Genomic DNA, 26,213 nt, shown 5'->3' with positions numbered 1-26,213 from the left:
AAAGCAGTGAGTTGATCATTTAATATGCTCAGCAGCAATAATGTAAATATCTCAAAAAGCACAGGTAATTTTGTATGCTGAGCAAAAGAGAATATAGACACAATTCAACCAAGATTATATTACTGAAAGACATTAATATTTAATTCATTGTTCATTCGTAATCCTATTGAAAACGACTAAGGATAATAACAAGCCACAAGAAATAACAAGAAATGTTACTATGACATAGTTGTCCTGTGCTGAAATCTTCCTCCCTTAGTAGGTGGCCAAACAAACGCATGGCGCATACAATTAGTAAGCCCACAGTCCTCCATGGTGAAGACACTCTTCCTATGGACAGTCACTTGTAAGAAATCTCGCTCCATGGGAGGAGCCCCACTGTCAAGTTGCAATGCTGCAAAGTCCACGGACAGTGTGAAAACTGAGAAGCAGAGCGCATGTGAATTAGATTTGGAATAAACTAGATCCCCAGAGAGTATTGCACACAGCTTCCCGTTGCCAAGGTCAACAAAATTGAATCTGGCCGATTCTCCCATCCTGGGTTGAATACCCTCAAAACATACATCAAGGTATTGATATAATGCGACACGGCCATTCTGGTGGTTAACGAGAATGGCAAAGACCTTGTTTAAAGGTCCCTTAGGAGGAGGTTCCCCCACATATTCATTTGTAAGGCAAACGGTGTAGTTGCTGCTGCCAAGACCCGGAAGAGACACAGAAATGTGTGGGTGATAAGTAATAAGACCGTAGTTATCACCGGGAATGAGCCTATCCTTTATGAAGTTCGAAAGATTGTTAACAGAGGCGGGTTTAGTCGTCCAATTTTCTTTTATGGGGTCGAAGCGGGCCAAACAGATGTCTCTTCTACTCGATGAAAAAAAGAGGTTGTTGTTGAGGACGAACATGCTATATCGGAAATATGAGTCGCTGACAGTAGGAGGAGCGATTAACGGTTTCCAAACTCTAGATCCAGAACAAAGGACGTAAGAGCTAGATGAATCTTTGACCCGTGATTCCATATTATAGAAGTAAACATCGCCTGAGCCTGGCGTGTTTGTGATGAATGCATCGTGAAAAGGGAGCGGTGCATCATCCAGTGATTCTGCACGCTCAATTCTGCGCTCCCCAAATTTGAATTCGTAGATTGGCCAGGAGACCCTCGCACGCCGAAGTCTACCCGGCGCCCAGCACACTGCCATATAGATCTTGGAGTCGAACTCGAAAGGACACAATTCACGCTCTGGAAGTTCCAAATCGAAATCGAACGGTGGTGGAGGCAAACAATTCCAATCTTTGACATCAACTTCTTGTTTCTTTAAATTGCTTAGTTTGATCACAAACAACTTTTCATACGACACAAGGCAAATGCACGCTTCCTTTGCCATTTCAACCTGCTCCGTTTGTCGTTTTTTTGACTCAGCAACATCCAATTCCGCCATCACTCTCTCCGATCTAACGAGATCGGTGATGCTGCGGCAGCAAAAAGCTAGGAAAGCACTGGATAGTTAAAGGCTGTGAGGTCCCTCAGTGAAATCAAATGCCTGCACATGAGGATAGGGGCTTCTTGCTCCATGCAAAAAGGAATTTTAAATAAAAGGATAAAATATATTTGTTGCGAAAGTCACTCAAGTAGTCAAATACGCTTAAAACGAATATTTTTAAATAATTAAAATTTAATATATATAATTGATGAAGTCATGAAACTATGTTATTTTTATCAAAATTATATTAAATAAATTGATATGGCCAAAAAATTGATAGGTTATATTTTGAATTGGTCTAAATTAAGATTTTTTTTTTATAAAAAATAACTACAATATTCGTATTATAAAAGAAGACTAAAATACTCTTATTATTATTATTATATATATATATATATAAAATTTAAAAACCCCTAAATTTTAACCCCTTTTGTTCTCTATGTCGTTATGAGCGAGTTAAGATTTAGGATTTTTAAAATGAAAAAAAAAAAAAATATATATATATATATAGGAATATTTTAGCCATTTTCTATAATAGAATGATTGTAGTCATTTTTATAAAAAGAATATTAATTTAAATCGGTTCAAGGTTTGGTTTATCAATTTTTCGGGCAAATTAATTTGTCTGATCTAATTTTGATAAAAATAACACAGTTTAATCGATTATATGTATTAAATTTTAATTAATAAAAAACATCATAAAAAAAAGACATTTTAAATATCTTTATCTGCGTGGTTCCTTTGTTATCGCTGAAATTTGACAAAAATTTTAAAAATATTTTTAAATTTTATTTGTTTTAATTTTATTTTAATAATTTTGTTTAACTTTTTTTTATATTAAATATATTCTCAGACAGTTAAATTTTTAAAAAATTTCAGATTAATCCATATGCAACAATTATATTTAATTTACTAACGTTAAAAGTTAAGACATCTTATGTAATTATTATTAAATAGATTCTAAATTTTTTAAAAATTAATTTTTAAAAGTATATGTGAAAATATAAGAAAATAATGATGATTAAAAACAATGTGAACAATAAATTTAAAAAAAATAAAAAATTTAAATTAAAAATTTTAATTAATTATTTAATTACAAATTTTAAAATTTAGAAAATTAGAATTAATAATTACACACATTCGCACTACATACGGTTACTTCCAATTTTACCATAATCTCCCAATTTCTTGTCTATGCTCAAAATTTGTCGTCGTCAATTTCCGGTCCACTCCCAAAACTCGTTGTCGGTATCAGAGACGGCCATTCTGATGCATCAAATACTGCCGTTTTTCCTAACACCATTCAGCCGCTGCCCGTGCACGCCGTCGCAATCTCATCCCGCGCCGTTGTACCCCCGATAGCCTGTCGACGCCCATGCATCCCACGCCAATATTGCTGCAACCTGACCGCGCGCAATATTTTTTTATTTAATTTTATAAAAAGACCTAAATATCATTTTCTTTATGTTGGACAAAATCTATCTCTTTAAATTAATCAAATTTTAAAATTGAGCTAACTTATATTTATAAATTTAAATAATTTAAAAATAAAACATCAGATTGATTATTCATGTACAGTCAATCATGTTTATACTCCTCTATAAACTCTAATTTCTGATGTTTATTCATACAAAAAAAAAAGAACATATCTAAAAAATAAAAAAAATTCAAAAGAACTGTTCTAGTGCTCTTCATCTTTCTTGGGTTTTCTTACATCTCTCTCAAAGAACGTCTCTCTCTCTCAATTCTCAGACTGAAACTCTCTCTCCTTTCTCACACTAGCTCAATACAGTCTCTTTCAGTCTCACTCGAATCTCGTCTCAGTCACACTCATCGGCGTCTCCACGTGTCGCGGTCTTTCCTAGGATCCTCGTCGTCGGCGACAGAAACAACTCGTCGGGTCGTCGTCGCTCGTCGTCTTCTGGTTTTGGGACCTCGTTATCGCCGTAGACCGTAGTTCGTTGGTGAGTCCCTACATCGTTGCTTTCCCTGTTCTGTCTTTTCCAGATTTTTCTTCTCCTTGTATTTTGAGATGATGTTGAATTGCTAACCAATTAATTCACTTTGTTTATGATCTAAATGTTGTTGTAAATCATTATCGGTAAAATCATTGTAATAATTCTCTTAAAATTGTTCATTTTATAATAATTGATTCAAAGAAGTTGTACCAACTTGATCTTGAAGAAGAAACAAATTATCTTTTGGGAAAGAGGAAGAAGAAGAAGAAGCCCTTCCGAGTGGAGCTTCCACGGCATCTGCCAAATTTTTTTATGCTTTCATAAAATTCAATTGCAATACCATATCTAATGCGTTTGTTTGTTGTGTTTCAGGTATTTCTAGGAATTCTTTGCACAAGAGGCGCACCACAGGTGGAAAGAAGAAGGTTTGAGGTTTGGAGGAAGAAGAGAAAGTATGCTTTCACTCTCTTTTTCAATTCTCTGTTTTTCTTAATTTTTTTTCGAAGTGCCTTAGTTTCTCTTAGTTTCAAAACCAAATCCTCCCAAACTTCAATCCTTGTCTGAATTTCAACCCAAATCTTCTGTCCATATTCAATACCAAGATGATGGCACAGAACTTTTTAGTTGATTTGAATAAGCCCCTTGTTGATCGATGATTCTAATATTTACTTGGATCACTAATTTCATGTTATTGCTTTTGGATCATATATACAGTTGTAGTAATTTTTAGAGACTGATTTTGAATATTTTTCTCAAATTGACGTTATTGCTTGAGATTTTATGTGTGGACATGCAAATGGCCTTCTATTTCGGTTGTGGTCAATGATACTAAAGGCTATAACAAACAAATTAATAAAATTGTGTCACTGCACATATGTAAGAAATCATTAAAAATTTTCAAGTGCATATGCTCTATTTCCATGTGCTGGAGGTGGGTGGATGGTGTATCTAAACCTATGCCATTTAAGCAAATTGCTTTGATACTACCCTAGACTGGCATCTCAGTTGCATTTGGCATTTACTTTTGTAGTCATGTAACTTATTCTCAGTTGCTACTGTCTGGTTGTTGGTTGAATAGTGTATATTTCATTCTCTCTCCTTGATCATCCTTTATTTCTTTTGCCTTTCTTTTTGTATGGTTGGAATTTTGGATTTTTTGAGAGCAGTTGTTAAGATTTGGTTCGTGGTTGCTGAATTGTACTAGCGTGTGAACATTTCAGGATTTATGGCCATCTGAACTAGGATTACATAAGAATAAACATATATAGAACTTTCTTTTGTCTAGGATGTCACATAAAATAGGGTAAAGATTTAAGAAAAAAAAATGAGTGAATCATCTCTAAACAATTTTGTAAACTTCAGCAGAATTAAATGACATTCTCTCATTTAACATGATGGAAATAAGATTGTAGAATGATTAGCATTTAGCATTACTGAGTGGGTTTGTTTTGCAAATATGGTTTCCCAGGCTTATTTCTTGTTGGATTTTTCATCATAGTTGGAATTGAAGCTGCCAAGGGGTTCAAGTGCCTTCTAAACAAGTTGAATATGTGTTCAGAAAGTGGTAATAACTCTGTAGAGTAGATAGCCCACAATGCCAGGAAGGGCAGAGTTGTTTAAATGGATAGAGTAGATAGCCCCTAATGCCAGAAAGGGCAGGGTTGTTTAAATAGATGCCATTTGAAACTCTCATTGCCAATGTATGAGCTGCTTGTGTGATGGCTGCCCTTTCCACCGTAAAGGAAGCAGTAAGTTTCAATTTTGCTATTCTGTCTCCCAGTGCTCCAATATTTGCTGCATTTGCTAATTTCTAACCTAATAATAATAGGATTACAATTAAATTAGATACCAATGAGAAATTGTTACAATTGTGTCTAGATACATTAGATACCAATGAAAAACATTATGCAGATATTACTGAAGATCAATTTGATTTTCATTCATATTGCTTGAGGAAAATGACTTTGCGTACTTATATGAAAATGCTTAAATTTCAAGACCGGTTGCACTCACGTGTTTATTTTGAGAAAGCAACAGCTGGAGCTATCAGGTGAATGTCATGTTTTTTTTTGTTGGTTTATTACAATTGTTGTTATATTTATTAATGTTGTTCATGCTTTGGCTAACTGGGTTAGCACATGTGGGAAGCCCTACACTACACTTCCTATTCTTTACTAGCAATATCAAAACTATAATTAAATTGCGGAACCAGATATATCTCAACCATCTCAATGATCTTCTTTAAGTAACCCTTCAGAAACTACTTATACTGCCATATCTGTTACCCATAATTCGAACAACGATATTAGTCATACTACAGAATTAGGGTAATTATAAATTGTTGGTTTAATTTATTTGGTTTGGTGTACAGAAAAAATAAATCAAACATCTTGACCCAAGGAACAAACAATTAAGTCCACACACTGTGGTCCATCATAACTAAGCCAAAGCTTATCACAAGTCCATGAACCAAATATGTGGAAATAAAGAAATGAGCCTAAAATCATTCAAGCCTCATATGGTTACCTACTCCCACGTTCAGATACTTGAACCCCAAATTTATTTCAATTAATTTTCTTGAAGCTTCCACCGAAAGCCAAAAGTCCTCTCTTCTCTCTCCCCTCTCTTTTCACTTCGATCACGTCATTTAGCAAGAAAGAAAGAAAGAAAAAAAACTAGGAGAAAATATGGTGAGATTTGTAAGAAAAAGCCAATGAGAGGTAAAAGGCAGTGAGTTAAACTAGGAGAAAAATCATAAGATATTTCAGAGTTTTTTTGTACATCTTTCTATTTTGTTTCATGATCCTGTGGTGATTTCTTTACAAGTTAGGTTAGCACTTGGCTGTTGAAAGTTAGGTTGAGCCTTAGTCAAATTTAGATTGGGTTAGAATCAGGATTTGTCCCAGATAGGATTGGGTAGATCCTATGAAAGACATTGATGTATGTAATGTGTTGAAAAGGCTAGTGAAATTCCATTATAATTGTGATGGAGACTGGATGTAGGTTACATTGCACCAAGTAGTTGAACCAGGATATATCTGGGTGTTACTTTTTCTTCTCTACTTTGCTTCTGTTTCTATTTACTTAAGAGACAAAATAAAAATGTCTCTCAACTCGATATGAGACAAAAGTAAAAACATCTCCTAAGTTTCCTTGAAAAAGTAAAGTAATATTCAGTAAAAAATAAGGCTAAGATTCAACCCCCTATTCTCTCAGCCGCTGATAACCATCAATTGGTATCAGAGCTTGGTCTCAAAGAGATTACGCTTTGTAGTTTGGAGAAAAGATCCTGATGACGAACAACAACGGTTCCAATATGGTGACCTACACAACAGACATCCGTTCTTCAATGGAAAGAACTACAGCTATTGGAAGGAGAGAATGAAGATATTTGTTTAGTTAGTATATTACAACATTTAGAAGATAATCTTGAATGGTCCCCAAGTCCCAACCAAAACAGCAGCAGATAGTGTAGTCATTTCTAAGACTGAGGCCGAATGGAATTATGAAGATAAAAAGAAGATAGAACTCAACGCCAAAGTTGTCAATATGCTCAACTAGTACTGTGCTATCAGCTTCGAGGAATACGAAAGATATCAACCCTGCCTTTCCTGACGTTGGGGTCTATCTACTCTACAGTTCTCAGAGTTATTACCACTTCCTGAACACATATTCAGTTTGTTTAGAAGCCACTTGAACCCCTTGGCAGCTTCAATTCTAACTATGATGGAAAATCCAATAAGAAATAAGCTTGGGACACCACATTTGCAAAACAAACCCACTCAGTAATGCTAAATGCTAATCATCCTGTAATCTTATTTTCATCATGTCAAATGAGAGAATGTCATTTAATTCTGCTGAAGTTTGCAAAATTGTTTAGAGATGATTCACTCCTTTTTTTTCCCTAAATCTTTACCCTATTTTATGTGACATCCTAGACAAAAGAAAGTTCTATATATGTTTATTGTTAGGTAATCCTAGTTTAGATGGCCATAAATCTTGAAATGTTCACACGCTAGTATAATTCAGCAACCACAAACCAAATCTTAATAACTACTCTCAAAGAATCCAAAATTCCAACCATACAAAAAGAAAGCAAAAGAAATAAAGGATGATCAAGGGGAGAGAATGAAACATGCACTATTCAACCAACAACCAGACAATAGTAACTGAGAATAAGTTATATGGCTAGAAAAGTAAATGCCAAATGCAACTGAAGATGCCAGTCTAGGGTAGCATCAAAGCAATTTGCTTAAATGGCATAGATTTAGATACACCATCTACCCACCTCCGGCACATGGAAATAGAACATATGCACTTGGAAATTTTCAATGATTTCTTACATACGTGCAGTGACACAATTTTATTAATTTGTTTGTTATAGTTTTTAGTCTCATTGACCACGACGGAAATAGAAGGCCATCTGCATGTCCACACATATAAGATCTCAAGTAATAACGTCAATTTGGAAAAAATATTCAAAATCAGTCTCCAAAAATTACTACAGCTGTAAATATGATCCAAAAGTAATAACGTGAAATCAGTGATCCAAGTAAATATTAGAATCATCGATCAACAAGGGGCTTATTCAAATCAACTACAAAGTTATGTACCATTATCTTGGTATTGAATATGGATAGAGGATTTGGGTTGAAATTCAGACGAGGGTTAAAATTTGGGAGAATTTAGTTTTGAAACTAAGGCACTTCAAAAAAAAATATAGAAAAACAGAGAATTAAAAAAGAGAGTGAAATCATACTTTCTCTTCTTCCTCCAAACCTCAAACCTTCTTCTTTCCACCTGTGGTGCGTCTCTTGTGCAAAAAATTCCTAGAAATACCTGAAACACAACAAACAAACGCATTAGATACGGTATTACAATTGAATTCTGTGAAAGCATAAAAAAATTGGCAGGTGCCGTGGAAGCTCCACTGGAAAAGAGCTTCTTCTTCTTCTTCCTCTTTCTCAAAAGATAATTTGTTTCTTCTTCAAGATCAAGTTGGTACAACTTCTTTGAATCAATTATTATAAAATGAACAATTTAAAGAGAATTATTACAATGATTTACAACAATATTTATATCAGAAACAAAGTAAATTAATTGGTTAGTAATTCAGCATCATCTCAAAATACAAGGAGAAGGAAGATATGAAAAAGACAAAATAGGAGAACCGACGATGCAGGGACTCACCAACGGACTACGGTCTACAGCGAGGTCCCGAAACCAGAAGACGACGAGCGATGACGATCCTAGGGAAGGCCGCGACACGTGTAGACGCCGGCGAGTGTGACTGAGATGAGATTCGAGTGAGACTGAAAGAGACTATAGTGGGCTAGTGTGAGAGAGAAGAGAGAGTTTCAGTCTGAGAATTGAGAGAGAGACGTTCTTTGAGAGAGATGTAAGAAAACCCAAGGAAGATGAAGAACACTAGAACAGTTCTTTTGAATTTCTTTTGTTTTTTAGATGTGTTCTGTTTTTTTTTTTTGTATGACTAAACATCAGAAATTAGGGTTTATGGAGGAGTATAAGTATAATTGACTGTACATGAATAATCAATCCGATATTGTTTTATTTTTAAATTATTTAAATTTATAAATATAAGTTAGCTCAATTTTAAAATTTGATTAATTTAAAGAGATAGATTTTGTCCAACATAAAGAAAAGAATATTTAGGTCTTTTTATAAAATTAAAAAAAATATTTTTTTATTTTTATTTAATTAAAAGAGCGTTTTAGTAAAAGTGGTGATATAATATATATTTTAAACAAAAAAATTAAATGCTTATGTGAAAAATAAATTTTACATGGCTAATTATTATTTGTCTATATTTTAAAAGGGTAATGCTAGGGAGACAAAAAAAAACAGCCAGAATTTATCTTATTTAGCATTCATTAATTGTCGCAATAATTAATGAATGCTAAATAAAACAAATTATGACTGTTTTTGGCTAATTTTCTTTGGTTACCAAACATTATTTCTTGATTTGTTAATTTCTTTGATTTGTTAAATAGTTTCTAATATAAGAGGTGTCTCCTTAGATTTTTGGAAGAATCCAGTATCGAAAACGCTGAGACGGAAGTTGTGAGTGAGCTGAAGTGGCTACTAGAGCAGAAGATTGAAGTCGGCCAGGACAAGGAGGCGCTCTTCATTCACACCTTTTGCAAAAAAAAATTATTTATAATTTGCTTGATCGGAATGACGAGGCGAAGGAACAATTTGCCAAGTATCAAGAGTTGTCACCAAAGAAGTTTGAAGTGGAGGTAGAGGACTGCACAAGAACTCGATTCTCTTGAACGTGATGCTTTCCAGAAAATTGCTCAACTTCACAACTCTTCTACCCCCTCCTTCTTCTCAACAATTCAATCTACAACAACATCATTTTCCAAAACCACCGTCTGCCAACCATTCCCAACCCTTCCCACCAAACCCCATTTTCGATTCCATCCTCAAAGGGTAAAGTTATCATCTTTTTTCCGTTTCATGTTTCCCATTATGTATTGTTCATGGGGTTTGTCTAGCTTTGCTTTCCTTTTTGCTCTTGTTGGGTTAAATTTGTCTTTTGGTATGTGGGTAATTTTGTTAAAGTGTTGTTCATGAGTGTGTATGCCTCATTTTAATGTTACAAAACAATGCAAAAGAATCAAAAGATGTTTGGTACTATAGTCTTTACCCTTTAGTATTCTTCCCTGTACTCTGTGGTTCAGATTTTGGAAGGAGCATTGTGGTGCACAAACTAACTGACAAGTGCATCGGGTCGTACCAAGTAATACCTCAGGTGAGTGAGGGTCGATCCCACGAGGATTGAGGGACTAAGCAACAATGGTTGATTAATTTACTTAGTTAGACAAGCAGAAAATAGTGTTTGAGAGTTCAAAAGTATTAAACAGTAAATTCAGAATATCACAATGTAGGCAAGTAAATAAGTTGGAAAAACAATATGGAGAAGGCAGTTAAGGCTTCAGAGTTATCTATTTTTCGGATTGACTTTTCTTATTAATTTATTTTAATCATGCAAGATTTAATTCATGGCAAACTATATGTGACTAGACCCTAGTTCCTTAGACTTTTCTAGTCTCCTCTAACTTTCATCAACCGTTAATTTCTTGGTCAATTAATTCCAATTAGGGGGTGAAGTTTAATTCTAGTTATCATGCTACAAAAATCCTAATTATCTAAATATAAGAGGATTATATGTTACGTATCTCGTTAAGTCCAGATAATTAGAATTTAGGAGAAATTATTTTCAAGCTGTTGTTCAAGTAAAGAGCTTTTCCAAGTTATACAAGAACTCAATTAGAAAGAGAGTCATACTTCCGTTCCACCCAAATTCATAAGATAAAGAACAAAAACAATTCTTAAATTATAAATCAGTACATGAATTAAAATACAAAAACAATAGAATCAATCCATACAAATAGACAGAGCTCCTAACCTTAACAGTGGAGATTTAGTTGCTCATGGAAAAGAGTGAAAACTAGGATTTTCTTAAACTGTAAATTTGGAATGAGGTGGAATAATGTTGGCATCCCCCGAAGAGAAGTTTCTTTTCTCTTTTATATCTAATCCTAATTAATTTAAAATCTATATTCTAAAACTAATATAATATCTTTTTCTATTTATAAAAATTAAAGTTTAAATCAGAATTAAGTATAGCAATCAGCGTTTTCTGCGTTTTCTGCATGTCACGCGTACGCGTTGGTCACGCGTACGCGTCGATGGTCTTCTTCGCGTGTCACGTGTACGCGTCAGGGACGCGCACGCGTCGCTGTGCAAATCTCCAAATCACGCGCGTGCGTCAGGTACGCGCACGCGTCGCTCCTCGCTGGTCATCTCCTTTAATTCTTGTGCTCGTTCCATTTGTGCAAGCTTTCTCTCCATCCTCTAAGCCATTCTTGCCCTATATAGCCTTCTTCTCTTTTTTTACGGAAACTTCATCAAATCCAGTCGAATGCTACCTAAAATAAACAGAATTGTACACGACTCAAAGTAGCATCCATAGTGGCTAAAAGATAATTAATTCTTGATTAAACTCAACAAATTGAATGCAAATTCACTAGGAAAAGATAGGAAAGATGCTCACGCATCACAACACCAAACTTGAATTGTTGCTTGTCCTCAAGCAACCAAAATAAGTGCAAGATTAAGATGTGAATTTGCATGAGAAGTGAGAGTTCAGTTATGCTTGTGTCTCTTCTTAAAGTGGGATTTATCTATTGCAATTCTGAATAGTTTTGGCATCTCACTCTCCTTTGAATCAGAGGAATGTCAATGTCATGTGGAATTATAATTCGGATCATATTTTGTGTTCTCTGATCTTTATACCTCAGTTAAATCCTTGAACACAGCAGATATCCCTTAATTCTCAATTAACTGGTGCTTTGCACCTTGAGCCTAGCCGTGACTTTAAATGTTCTGTCTCAAGGGTTAATTGACATAAGAACACCACAAGCACTTAACTGGGAAACTCTTTTTAAGTTTTGATTTTTTTCTTTCAGCTATTCCCAGACAGTGGTGCTCAAAGCCTTTGGCATACTCTACTAATTGTAATTGATCTCAACTCTAAATGTTTTGTCTCAATGATTACTTGACACAAGAACACCATAAGCATATGACTAGGAAAACAACTCTTTAAGCTTTTAATCATGTTTGACCTCCCTAGTCATTGATGCTCAGAGCCTTGGACCTTGGTTTTATATCATCTTCTCCCTTTTTTTTTGCTGTTTCTTTTGCTTCAAGGATTAACTATCACTAATTTTCAGAAAATTCATAATACTTCTCTAAATTCTTTTTCCTTATACGTCAATATTCCTTGATTCAAATTCAAACATGCACGGTTTATGTCATGCATTCAGAATCACAGAGAACACTACCACATTTGATTAAATGAGACTACTCTTAAAAAAATAAACTCAATTTCTCATGCATTACATCCCCTTTTTCTTCTTTCTTTTTGATTTCATGCTCAGTGCAATACATGAGACACCTTTCAGAATTAAAGCAACTAACAGAAATTTTGAAATAACAGAACTAAACTAGAACCTAGGAATCTAACTAATAAAGGATCATGCAATAAACAAAGAAAAATATAAAAAAAACGGAACATAACATAGTAAGAGCGGGAAGGAATATAGAATGAAAGGAATTCAACCACCTCAGTTATCCTAGTGGCCGTTTTATTTTTCAGGCTGTACTCATCTGTGAAGATGATTCACCTCCCTTTGGTACCATAAAAATAAACAGAAAAATCATCAGCGAAGTGACAACACCAAACTTAAAGATTTGCTTGTCCTCAAGCAAAGAAGAACTGAAAACAGAGAGGGACATAAAAAGACATAAAAAAAAATAGTATGATGAAAGAAGAATAAAAGGATAAAAGAACAAGAGAGAATTAGGATTGGGGGGTGGATGATTTGAAATCAGGCGCTGAGATGGTTTAATTGGGCGTCGCTTGTGACGCGTACGCGTGGATCGCGCGAATTTCAAGCGACGCGTACCCGTCTGGGACGCGTACGCGTGATGTTGGTTATGTGAATGGCGCAAGGGCAGCCCCGTGCACGTACAACTCTCTGTTCAGATACGCACGAGAGCCAAAATTGTATATGACGCGTGCGCGTCGTGGACGGCCAGGATGGGAAAACGACGCACACGCGTCAGGGACGCGTACGTGTGATGGGGCTTGTGCGCCCAGCACAGCTCTAGCCTCACACCATCATAACTCTCTGGCCAAACACCTTTTAAACCGATTTTACATGGTCACGCGTGCGCGTCAAGGACGCATCCGCGTGATGGGCTGAAATCGCAAACAACGCGTACGCGTGAGGGACGCGTGCGCGTGGTCTTGCTTGTGCGCAAAGCACGCTTTCAGCACCACTCTGGCCCAACTCTCGGGTCAATTCCTTGGTGGTGCAAACTCACACATGATGCGCACGCGTCCAACACCCCTTTTTTTTCGAAGTGTTCGGTTCCTGTTCTAAAATAGCTGCATGATCAGAACACACGTAAATTGAAAGAAAAACAGTAAAAACTCAATAAAAATCAAATAAATAAGAAAATCACTACTACGAAAAATAACTAAGGATACGAAATCATCGGGTTGCCTCCCGACAAGCGCTTCTTTAACGTCACTAGCTTAACGGTCAGTGCTGCTAATTCAGCAGATGAGCGGACCTCTGGCGATCGATCTCGCCTCCAAGATAGTGCTTCAACCTCTAGCCATTCACTATGAATTTCCTATCAGCATTCTCTTCCTGTATTTCCACATGACCATATGGTGAAGCTCTGGTAACCACAAACGGTCCTGACCACCAGAATTTCAGCTTCCCGGGAAAGAGTTTGAGCCTTGAATTATACAGAAGCACTCTCTGTCCTGGCTCAAAGACTCTGATGGCAATCTTCTTGTCGTGTAATAACTTGGTTCTCTCCTTATAGAGCTTGGCATTCTCATAGGCTGAATATCTGAATTCATCAAGCTCATTCAACTGAAGCATTCACTTAATTCCTGTAGCTTCTAAATCAAGATTCAGATACCTGATTGCCCAGTAAGCTTTATGCTCCAGCTCAACTGGCAAGTGACAGGCATTGCCATAGACCAACTGATAAGGGGACATGCCAATAGGATTCTTGTAAGCTATTCGGTATACCCAGAGAGCATCATCAAGCTTCCTAGACCAGTCCTTTCTTGAAACACTGACGGTCTTCTCTAGAATCCTCTTAAGTTTCCTATTGGAAACTTCAACCTGTCCACTTGTCTGAGGGTGATAGGGGGTTGTCACTTTATGACGGACTCCATATCTCTGCAGAAGAGAGTTCAGCTGTCTGTTACAGAAGTGACTTCCTCCACCACTAATGAGTGTCCTTGGGACACCAAACCGGCTAAAGATATATCTCTGAAGAAAGCTCATTACCACCTTGGCATCATTGGTGGGTAGAGCCACAGCTTCAATCCACTTGGACACATAATCAACTGCCACTAGGATATAGTTGTTTGAATGTGAAGGTGGGAAGGGTCCCATGAAATCAATGCCCCACACATCAAACAACTCAACCTCAAGAATCCCCTGATGTGGCATTTCATGGTTGGCAGGGAGATTCGTGGCTTTTTCACATCTGTCACAGTGCTTCACAAATTCTCTTGAGTCCCTGAAGAGAGTCGGCCAGTAAAACCCGCTTTGAAGGACCTTTGTAGCTGTCTTTTCACCACCAATGTGGCCGCCATAATCAGAACCATGACAGTGCCAAAGAATCTGTTGTTTTTCCTCATCCAGGACACATCTCCGGATTATACCATCTGAACACCTTTTAAAAAGGTATGGTTCCTCCCAAATGTAGTACTTGGCATCAGTCAATAGCTTCTTTACTTGTTGCCTACTGTACTCCCTTGGAATAAAATTCATGGCCTTGTAATTTGCAATGTCTGCAAACCATGGAGTCTGCTGAATGAAGAACAATTGCTCATCCGAAAACGTCTCAGTCACAGCTGTGGGTGGTTGTACTCTTGCTTCAGGCTCAATTATGGAGAGATGGTCAGCTGCTTGATTTTCTGACCCTTTCCTGTCTTTTATCTCAATATCAAACTCCTGAAGGAGCAACACCCATCTGATTAATCTTGGTTTAGAATCCTGTTTGGTTAGAAGGTACTTCAAAGCAACATGATCAGTATAAACAATAACCTTAGAACCAATTAAATAAGACCTAAACTTATCAACAACATACACAATAGCTAATAATTCTTTTTCTGTAGTTGTGTAATTCTTTTGGATATCATTAACACACGGCTAGCATAGTAAATGACATGTATAAGCTTGCCATGCCTCTGTCCTAGAACAGCTCCTATAGCAAAATCACTAGCATCACACATCAACTCAAATGGTAAATCCCAGTCAGGGGGAGCTATAATGGGAGCAGAGGTAAGGTTTGCTTTCAGAGTTTCAAAAGCATGCAGGCAATCAGAATCAAAGACAAAAGGAACATCAGCAACCAACAGGTTGCTTAATGGTTTAGCAATTTTAGAAAAATCTTTTATAAATCTTCTATAAAATCCTGCATGACCTAAGAAACTCCTGACTGCCTTAACATTAGCTGGTGGTGGTAATTTTTCAATTACTTCCACCTTTGCTCTATCAACCTCAATTCCCTTACTTGAAATCCAGTGTCCAAGAACAATACCTTCTGTAACCATAAAATGACATTTTTTTCAATTTAAAACAAGGTTTGATTCTTGACACCGTTTCAAGACAAGAGATAATTGCTTAAGGCAGGATTCAAAAGAATTACTAAAAACAGAAAAATCATCCATAAATACCTCAATGAACTTTTTAACCATATCAGAAAAAATTGAAAGCATACACCTCTGAAAAGTTGCTGGAGCATTACAAAGTCCAAAAGGCATTCTCCTGTAGGCAAATACTCCAAAGGGGCATGTGAATGCTGTCTTCTCTTGATCTTGAGGGTCCACTGCAATTTGATTATATCCAGAATATCCATCTAGAAAACAATAAAAAACATGACCAGCTAACCTCTCAAGCATCTGATCAATGAAAGGCAGGGGGAAGTGATCCTTCCTTGTAGCAGTGTTGAGCCTCTTGTAGTCTATACATATTCTCCATCCTGTGACTGTCCTTGTAGGAATAAGCTTATTCTTTTCATTCTTGATCACTGTCATCCCTCATTTCTTGGGAACTACCTGCACTGGACTTACCCAAGGACTATCAGAAATAGGGTAAATAATACATGCTTCCCATAATTTCATTACCTCTTTTGGACCACCTCTTTCATAGTTGGATTGAGTCTCCTTTGTGGTTGCACAATTGGTTTAGCATCATCTTCAAGGAGGATCTTGTACATACACTTGGTTGGACTAATCCCCTTCAAGTCACTAATGGTCCACCCAAGAGCTGTTTTATGGCTCCTGAGCACTGAAATAAGCGCCTCTTCCTCTTCAAGATTCAGGGAAGAGCTAATAATCACTGGATATGAATCATTTTTATCCAAGAACACATATTTCAAAGAAGGAGGTAAAGGTTTGAGCTCAAGCTTGGGAGTTTCCTCCTCTGCTTTAGGTGTGTGAACCATAGCCTTCTGGGGTAGTAAATCATCAACTTCCACTAATTCATACTAAGAAATAGGATCCAGAATGTCATCAAGTACCTCAGTTTTCAGTACCTCTTGAACAAGTGGTTCAATAACATCTATTTTCATACTCCCTTCAGAATCATTAGGGTGCTTGAGAGCTTCAAAAACATTGAGGACCACCTATTCTTCATTAACCCTCAGGGTTAATTCACCCTTTTGCACATCAATCAGAGCTCTACCTGTAGCTAAAAAGGGTCTACCAAGTATAATAGAGGATTTTACCTCCTCTTCCATGTCTAATATAACAAAATCAACAGGAAAAATAAATGGTCCTACTTTAACAAGTAAATCCTCAACAACACCCACATGTAATTTAATAGAAAGATCAGCAATTTGAAGAGAAATACGAGTGGGTTTTACCTCCTTAATTTGAAGCTTTTTCATCACTGAAAGTGGCATTAGATTGATGCTAGCTCCAAGATCACATAAAGCTGTCTGAATGGTGACATCTCCAATGGTGCAAGGAATTATGAAACTCCCTGGATCTGGCATTTTCTCAGGAAGGTTGTGTTGAATTATGACACTACATTCCTTGGTTAACACCACTGTTTCTTGTTCCTTCCAATTCCTCTTGTGGGTCAGCAACTCTTTCATAAATTTAGTATAGAGAGGCATTTGCTCAAGAGCCTCTGCAAAAGAAATGTTGATCTGTAGCTTCTTGAAGACATCTAAAAATTTAGAAAATTGTTTTTCTTTGGAAGCCTTCTGAAACCTCTGAGGATGTGGCATTTTTGGCTTGTATTCAGGAGCCTTTGGCAATGTAGGATAAGTGTCAAGAGAGTCAGGGAATGGGTTGTCTGCACGCTTTGGAGGGGCGTGCTCCACTTCTTCCTTCTTCTCCTCTGGAGATTCTTTTTCAACTAACTCTCCATTGACCTTGGTCTTAGAGCCAGCTACTTTACCACTTCTTAATTGAATAACCTTGCAGTCTTCTCTTGGGTTCACCACTGTATCACCTGAAAATGTACTTGCAGACCTCTCAGGTATTTGCTTGCTCAGTTGGCCCATTTGCACCTCCAAGTTTCTAATGAAGGCTCTGGTTTTCTACATAAAAATCCTCATCATCTCCCAATTAGAATCTTCTTGGGATTTAGAATTTGCCTGCGGAGGTGATTGTTGTTGATGAGACTGAAATTGGCGGGTATTGTGATTGTTCTGTTGGAAGCCGCCCTGAGAATTATTGTTGAAATTCTAAGGTCTCTGAGGTTGATCCCTCCACCCAAAATTTGGGTGATTTCTCCATTCCTGATTGTATGTCTTAGAGTACGGATCATTATTGGGGTTTCTGGGACCATTTCCCATGTAATTTACCTGTTCAGAAGAAGATTGAGCATAATCATAATTATCATTTTGCACAAAATTACCTGTCATGTCATAAGAGACCTCTTGAGGTGGATTTTGGGTGTTGATAGCTGAGACTTGTATGCCACCCATCTGCTGAGTAAGTAGATTTATTTGCTGAGACATAAGCTTGTTCTGAGCAAGAATAGCATTAAGAGCTTCTACTTCCATAACACCCTTCTTCTGAGGACCCTCAGAGTTCACAAAATTCCTGTTAGATGAGTATAAATATTGGTTGCTAGCAACCAATTCAATAAGCTCAATAGTTTCTTCCGGTGTCTTCTTCTTGTGCAGTGAACCACCTGCAGAATTATCTAAGCACATCTTGGACATTTCACCCAAACCTTCATAAAAGATATCTAGTTGGGTCCATTTGGAGAACATGTCCGGAGGGCATTGCCTAGTCAGTAGCTTGTATCTCTCCCAAGCTTCATAAAGAGTTTCACCATTCTTCTGCCTGAAGGTCTGAACCTCCACCCTAAGCTTAGTCAGCTTCTTTGGTGGGAAAAATTTAGTAAGAAACTCAGTAACAACCTTGTCCCAAGTATCCAAACGCTCCTTGTGTTGGGAATCTAGCCATAGCTTTGCTCCATCCCTCAGAGCAAACGGGAAGAGCATGAGTTTGTACACCTCTGGGTTCACTCTATTTGTCTTCACAATATCACAAATCTGCAGAAAATTAGAAATAAATTGATTTGGGTCTTCGTGGGGAAGACCATGATACTGGCAGTTTTGTTGTACCAGGGTGACCAATTGTGGCTTCAACTCAAAGTTGTTCGCAGCTATAGGAGGCACCACAATGCTTTTTCCATAAAGATCTGCAGTAGGAGCAGAGTAAGACCCAAGTACTCTTCTTTGTTGCTCATTTCCATTTGGGTTTGCCACATTGGCATTAGCAACATTGTTAGGATCCATAGTGGATTCTACAGCCTTGTAAAGTTTTGTTTGTTGCAAACGTCACCTGAAAGTCCTTTCAAGTTCAGGATCAAAGTCTAAGAGTGGTTCCTTGTCTCTGTTCATGTGCATAAACAGACAAAAGACAAGAAAGGATAGAACTCTCTACGTCAGAGTGCAGAGAATTTCCAGTGAGGTAACCTGAGTAAAGAGATAAAAATATTGAATAAAACAAACAAACACTAAAATTCGAAAATTACTATCAAAATTAAGACTAAAAATTTTTAAAATTATTAGACAAATTAAATAAGAAAAATTAAAATAAGACTAATTAGGGAACAACAAACTTAATTTCAGAAATTAAGAAAAATATTAGTATTAAATTATTTTTTTTGTTAACGAGAATCAAATAACAAAAGAAAAAAAAGAGAAATAAAACGAAACAGGAGGGGCACGAACGAAAGAACAAAAGAAAAAAGAAAAGAAAAAAATTTTGACGGGAATAAAAATAAACCAATAGAGAAATAAAAATTAATAATAATAAAATAAAACTAATTAAAAGAAAAAATTATCTAATCTAAGAAATCAAATAACCAGTAATTGTCAATCACAATCAATCCTCGGCAACGGCGCCCAAAAACTTGGTGCGAAATTTATAACCACAAACTAACCGGCAAGTGCACCGGGTCGTACCAAGTAATACCTCAGGTGAGTGAGGGTCGATCCCACGAGAATTGAGGGACTAAGCAACAATGGTTGATTAATTTACTTAGTTAGACAAGCAGAAAATAGTGTTTGAGAGTTCAAAAGTATTAAAACAGTAAATGCAGGCAAGTAAATAAGTTGGAAAAATAATATAGAAAAGGCAGTTAAGGCTTCAGAGTTATCTAGTTTTCGCATTGACTTTTCTTATTAATTTATTTTAATCATGCAAGATTTAATTCATGGCAAATTATATGTGACTAGACCCTAATTCCTTAGACCTTTCTAGTTTCCTCTAACTTTCATCAACCGCCAATTCCTTGATCAATTAATTTCAATTAGGGGGTGAAGTTTAATTCTAGTTATTATGCCACAAAAATCCTAATTATCCAAATATAAGAGAATTATATGTCACGTATCCCGTTAAGTCCAGATAATTAGAATTTAGGAGAAATTGTTTTCAAGCTGTTGTTCAAGTAAAGAGATTTTCCAAGTTATACAAGAACTCAATTAGAAAGAGGGTCATACTTCCGTCCCACCCAAATTCATAATATAAAGAACGAAAACAATTCTTAAATTATAAATCAGTACATGAATTAAAATACAAAAATAATAGAATCAATCTATACAAATAGACAGAGCTCCTAACATTAAAAGTGGAGGTTTAGTTACTCATGGAAAAGAGTAAAAACTAGGATTCTCTTAAACTGTAAATTTGGAATGAGGTGGAATAATGTTGGCATCCCCCGAAGAGAAGTTTATTTTCTCTTTTATATCTAATCCTAATTAATTTAAGGGTAAAGTATATTTTTTGTCCCTGAAGTTTACTAAAAGTTTCAAAATTACCCCTAAGTTTCAATTTGTTTCAATTTTATCCCAGAAGTTGTCGAATTGCATCAATTTTACCCCTGAACGTTAACAGCGTTAAAATCACTAACAGACGTTAATGACGTGGCAACAAGGAGTTCCATGTGGCAACTATGTGTGTGACTCATTTGTAAAACGTTTTTTTAAATAATTTTTAATTTTTGTTTAAAAATTTATATTAAAAAAATAAAATAGGTAAAAATCCTATCATGAAACCCTAAAACTAACTTCTTCATTTACGTCTGCGTGTTCGTCTTCTTCATTCTCTGTAAGAATCAGAAACCCTAAGGAATGGCTTCCCAAGGCTCTGTATCATCACAAAAAAGTAGTCGGCGACGAAGAACGCTAACGTGCAACTGTGGTGAACCCCCTGTACTGAGATGGTCGAAGACACCAGACAATCCCGGCCGGAGATTTTGGGGCTGTGTATACTTTGATGTAAGTTTGAGTGCTTTCTCATTTTGATGTCTTCTTGAGTATCTTCAATTTCTTTTTTTTTTTTTGTGTTTATGTTGCAGATTGGGAAGGAGTGCACATTTTTTTCCTGGGCGGATGGAGTTGCAGAGATAGAAGAGGCTGAGGTTGCAAGGTTGAAGATGAAGATTTCCACCTTGAAGGCTAAATTAGTTTATGCCAAATGCAAACTGTTGGTGGCTGTAATTTTTGGTGTGTTGGGTTGGTTTATGGTGATTCTAATGGTTTATCTGTGGGTGAAGAATGGAACCCATTTGAGGTTAGGGAACTAATGCGTTTGTGACAGATGAAAATAGCAGAGTAAGAATAGGATGGCTGTTTGTAAACAGTTTCAAAACTGTACTAAAGTCGAAAACTTGTTAATGTTGTTGTCCTTGAAGTTTAATTTATGTTTCAAAAGTATCCCTAAAAGGATTAAAATAGTTTGGCACTAAAATTGGCATTAAGAACCTGTTGTGACAAAGACAAACTCTAATTAAAATTTGCATGACATAAGTTGTTAATCATAAGCAAAATAACATAAGTTGTTAATCAACATAATCTCCAATTAACATAAGTCATAACCGAAGTAAAAACTGAATTACATAATCTCCAATTAACATAAGTCATAACCAAAGAAAGAGTTGGAGTCATAGGTCATAAGTCATAATACAAAATGCCAACATTGTTCAAGCTTTCAAAAGAAACACCAATTACAAGATTTGACACAACTAAGACCCTGTGAGAATACTCTGAGTTTGACTCCCTTGTGATGAGGGTTGTCCATGTGCAGTTGAAGTGGAGTTGCTCCTAAGGATTCTAGTTAGTCTTGGTGGCTGGAATTTTTTTTGTGCAGTTGGTTGGGTATTAGGCCTTGCTGCAACATTGGCCAACCTGGTCCTCTTATGCGCTGAGCCAGTAGATCCAGCTTTCTTAGCAGTGCTGTGCTGGGATGGTGATGATGTAGCAGTTCCAGCATTATTGTTTTAGGCCGACGATGTAGTAGCAGTAGTTTCCTATGATGGACATGAACAAAAAACAGCCAGTTACAGTTTAAAAAAGGTAAATAGCATTAGAAACAGTCTTATGTATGGAAAAGGGAACAATAGACAAGTACTTACGGTTGGTCTTCTAAGAGGGCAGCCTCGCTTGTTGTGACCCAATTTTAGACAATGAGAGCATTTTTGTTGTAACCCCAGCCTAGAAGTGCTTGGGCCGTGTGGTTCTTCACCCTCCCCTCTTGCTCTTTTCTTCTTAGGCCTCCCAATTGGCACTCTGTGTGGTGGAGGAACCACATCTGGATGAATAGTTCTCTCCCACATTGTATGTCCATTGCAAGGGTTAATCATGGGGGCATAACAAGCCACATAAGCAGCTTTAGTGTAACAGGTGGCAACATATTTTCTAATATCATCTTTAGCACAATTAATTGCACTAACTGCATGTGGACAAGGTAAACCTGTCATTTGAAACTTTCTACAAGTACATTCTTTTTTCAGAAGATCTACTACAAATTTGTCCCTACCTCTTATGACCTCAAATTTTGAAATTCCGGCAGCAACCGGGAACCACCACCTAGAAGCATCTATTTCCTTTTGTAACTTAAGCTTAATCCTAGGAAGAATATCATCCTTATACTTCTTAATAAGTACCCTATTTTCAGCCCATCTCTTCATCAAATAAACTCTAATATCCTCTAGCATTGTCAATATAGGTTTTTCCCTTGATTCAACAATTGCAGAGTTGAAGCTTTCACACATATTATTGACAAGTGCATCACATTTAGGATAGAATTCAAACCTTGATTTAGTCCAATACTTTGGACAAATTCCTATCAAGTGTCGATAGGCACCCTCACTAATCGCTCGGATTTCCATCAACTCCTTTTCCCATGCTGCTAGATATGTACATTTTGCAGCTCTCCACATCCTTTTTTTAAGATTGAGCCCTGGAAATTTTTTTTTGAAGTTGGCATAGAGGTGTCTCACACAGAATCTGTGATCAACACCTGGAAGTAGTTCATCAAAAGTTGGCACCAAGCCCTGTTCGTGCAAAATATAGTGTTTTAATATAATGCTCAAATAATGTTTAATAAACCAGCAAAAACCATCATACAATCTTAATATAATGATACAGCAACTTCATACAATGCTCAACTAATTAAAATTTTCTATTAATACAGTTTGATACAGCAACAACTACCCTCACATTTTCAAGTAACTTGAAGCATGATATAACACATGAGAAATAGTATTTTAATTCTCCCATACATACATATGTATTAAAGTGGTATATCAGCAAAATAAACCATATCTACTCAGACATACAGTAGTGTCCCATTTGCCATTACCACTAGGGCCTAGGCCAACTCCTCCTTTTATAAAGTTATAGAAGGAAAATCTGAAGTAATTATTGGAATAGGACCCAAAAGAATAAAAAAATAAGTAATAATTGGAATGTGTGTTTGCAGTAAAAGAATCTTCTTTTTCTATGCTGACTATGCGCACTCAATAATTCAAATTTAATTATAAATAGCAGCTACATACTATTACTATCCCTACATCTAAGAAGCCATAGACTAAATTGGCTTAGACACAGAGAGTTAGAGTGAGAGAGTTCTGTGACATGATGAATTCACTAATTTTCAAGTGTGTTCTGCTTATGCTTCTGTCCTGCAGATACACCATAGCAGAAACCAAAACAGAGTAGACCAAAAAGAACACATATATAATTCACATGGACAAATTCAATATGCCATCAAGTTTCAATGACCATCTTCAGTGGTATGATGATTATAGTGATTATAGTTATCATACAATCTTAATATAATGATTATAGTTATCAAGACTAATTCACAGCAAACTCGTAATATACTAAAATACAGAGCAAAATCTTAATTACACTAAAATACAGGTTAGTAGATTACCTTTTGTTGGTCAGACATGAATGTGCTACGAAGTAATTTCTCTGCTCCTATATCATCAATTAGGTTTGAGAGGAACCATGTCCATGAATCTTTTGTCTCAGCCTCCACGACTGCATATGCGATCGGTAGCATCTGGTCATTCGGATCCCACCCCATAGCAACCAAAAGCCATCCTCCATATGGTGTCTTCAAGAAGCAACCATCAAGTCCTATCATAGGCCTACACTTCATGAAACTCTCCTTGCAAGCCTTCAAACAAATGTAAATCCTATGAAATTGTGGACTTAAGTCGAGTGATGTATCGGGGTGCTCAGTTTGGGCTGCTGGAGGTAATTGGACTTTCAGCTTCACAGATGAACCAGGATTCGTGCGCAGCAACTCATGGCAATAGTCATAAAGTCTTCTATACTGCTCCCTAAACGTTCCATTAATATCAACCAGTGCAATCTGCTTGGCCCGAAATGCCTTTGCTCTTGAAATCTGCACATTCCACTTCCTAAGGGTCCTACTTTGTATGGTGCCCAGCTTCAACTTCGGATTCTCTTCTACTTTCCTCCTGAAGACCTTCGCCAGCCACTTCGACTTCATCACTTTTATGTCAAATACAGTGTTACAAGAATGATGATCATTAACAGTTCTTAGCTGCCAACTATCTTCATTGGCCATCTTCACCGCATATGCAAACCATTCACACCTATCTCCACACTTAGCCCTCACCCGGACATTGTCCACCACTGGAAATTTTATGTTTCTCCCAGTATGAACAGCATATGATGTCACAGCTTCCTTGAACTCCTCTCTTGTTGCATAGAGAGTTCCAGACTCCCACTTATACATGCTCATATCCTTCAACTCCTTGTGAACGGGAAATTTCTTCTTGCTGGCTTCGTCATCCTCACTTGATACCTCCTCCAACTCATCACTGTTCAAACCTTCATCATCGCTTAAACGAGAGCTCTTTCTCTTTCCAACAGCCACCTTTTGAGTCTTCTTTAACTTCTCTACAACACTCTTACTTTTCTTAGACTTTCTTATATCTTGATGCATCTCCCCAAGAGTTATATCAACATCAAACAGCCCATCATCACCACAATAATCATCTTCACTATCACTAAAATGAAGATCAGAATTAGCCTCATAATCTGGGTCATCAGAGTCATCCTCTTCTTCACTATTGTCCCCATCACCAACATTCTGTAGCACTTCTTCAGCATTTAAATGGACATCAACTAATCCCTGCATTTGGGCCTCCATATCCACCCCTTCACATTGGGCTTCTACTTCAATATTTTGGGCCTGTCTATTATCACTTGGCCCACTATCAGCATCCACACACTCTTCCTCAACAACCTTGCTGCCACCCCCAACATCTAAATACCCAATGTCGTAACAAAAATCATCAGGGATTGAAGCCTTATGCACCACATACAAATCAACCACCTTTTTTTCAACTCCTATATTTGCCATTTCCATTGCTTCTTCATCACCTTTCAACAACTTCAACCCTTCTAATCCTAATTCAGTATCTTTATACCACAGTTTTCCAATGTTCTCAGTAATGTACCCAAGTTTTCCAACCACATCATAAGCCTCTATAACACTCCATCTATCTCTGTCACACCAGTCAACCGTTGTCACCTTACCATCAACATACTCAGTTTTACCCTTATCACTACAAAACCTACCCCTGTGATGAACTCTAACACTGAAATCATCCATCCTGCCGTTATAAAAACATTTTCAGACCAAAGAACAGAGTAACTAATAGTTCGAAAATATAGACCACGTAAAAGTTATATTTTTCACAAAAACTCAACAGAAATCCCTCAATCCCTGAATGTAATAGAACCCTAACAGCAATCAAGACTGATAAAGAAAAACCCTAAATCCTAACTGTTCAAACATGCAGTAGCAAGATTGATCAGAATCGTGGCCTACCTCGTCGGAAACGATGATCAGAATGGCGCTACCCCAGACTGAATTGTTGATGACTGAATGCTATCCGAGACTCCTCCCTCAGTCTCGACGGCGTCGCAGCATGGGCCGTCCTGCCCCTCCTCGCGGCGGACTCAAGAAAACGGTGCGTCGTCTGACCACCCAGCAAGCTTCCTCGACTGATTCTGTTTTTCTGGCTGTGTTCCTTCGTGCCACAGGGAAGATAAAAGGCTTATGTTTGAACAAGGAAGCCAATTCGTTTACTGGGGTTACTCAGCCATGGGTATTTTGGGGGTTTCACCTTTCTTGCCACATCACACGCTTCACTTTGCCATATCACTAACGTCTGTTACTAATTTAAACGGCGTCAACTTAAAGGATAAAATTGATGCAATTCGAAAACTTCTGGGATAAAATTGAAACAAATTGAAACTTAGGGGTAATTTTGAAACTTTTAGTAAACTTCAGGGACAAAAAGTATACTTTACCCTTAATTTAAAATCTATATTCTAAAACTAATATAAT

General features: G+C 36.9%; 3 protein-coding genes and 1 non-coding gene across 4 annotated transcripts; 1 reads left to right on the top strand and 3 right to left on the bottom strand.

Moving 5' to 3' along the window:
* Positions 1 to 218: 218 nt before the first annotated feature.
* On the bottom strand, positions 219 to 1,478 carry LOC148578568 (uncharacterized). Its single transcript, XM_088501857.1, has one exon. It carries the CDS (start codon positions 1,437 to 1,439, stop codon positions 219 to 221), a length of 1,221 nt encoding a protein of 406 aa, XP_088357983.1. The 5' UTR covers positions 1,440 to 1,478.
* A 16,812-nt stretch (positions 1,479 to 18,290) lies between these two features.
* Positions 18,291 to 18,397, top strand: LOC148578567 (small nucleolar RNA R71). Its single transcript, XR_015904014.1, has one exon. It is a non-coding gene; the product is annotated as a small nucleolar RNA R71 (small nucleolar RNA).
* Positions 18,398 to 21,813: 3,416 nt separating this feature from the next.
* LOC148578566 (uncharacterized) lies at positions 21,814 to 22,755 on the bottom strand. Its single transcript, XM_088503096.1, has 2 exons — positions 21,949 to 22,755; positions 21,814 to 21,843 (listed from the first exon to the last, which is right to left on the bottom strand). Exons 1-2 carry the CDS (start codon positions 22,753 to 22,755, stop codon positions 21,814 to 21,816), a joined length of 837 nt encoding a protein of 278 aa, XP_088359222.1.
* A 986-nt stretch (positions 22,756 to 23,741) lies between these two features.
* Positions 23,742 to 25,472, bottom strand: LOC148578565 (uncharacterized). Its single transcript, XM_088500146.1, has one exon. It carries the CDS (start codon positions 25,470 to 25,472, stop codon positions 23,742 to 23,744), a length of 1,731 nt encoding a protein of 576 aa, XP_088356272.1.
* Positions 25,473 to 26,213: the final 741 nt, after the last annotated feature.

Source organism: Arachis ipaensis, chromosome B1 (assembly GCF_059453495.1).
Source record: "Arachis ipaensis isolate K30076 ecotype BB chromosome B1, ASM5945349v1, whole genome shotgun sequence".
In the NCBI taxonomy this organism is placed as follows: domain Eukaryota; kingdom Viridiplantae; phylum Streptophyta; class Magnoliopsida; order Fabales; family Fabaceae; genus Arachis; species Arachis ipaensis.
This window is presented reverse-complemented; position numbering and strand designations above follow the sequence as displayed.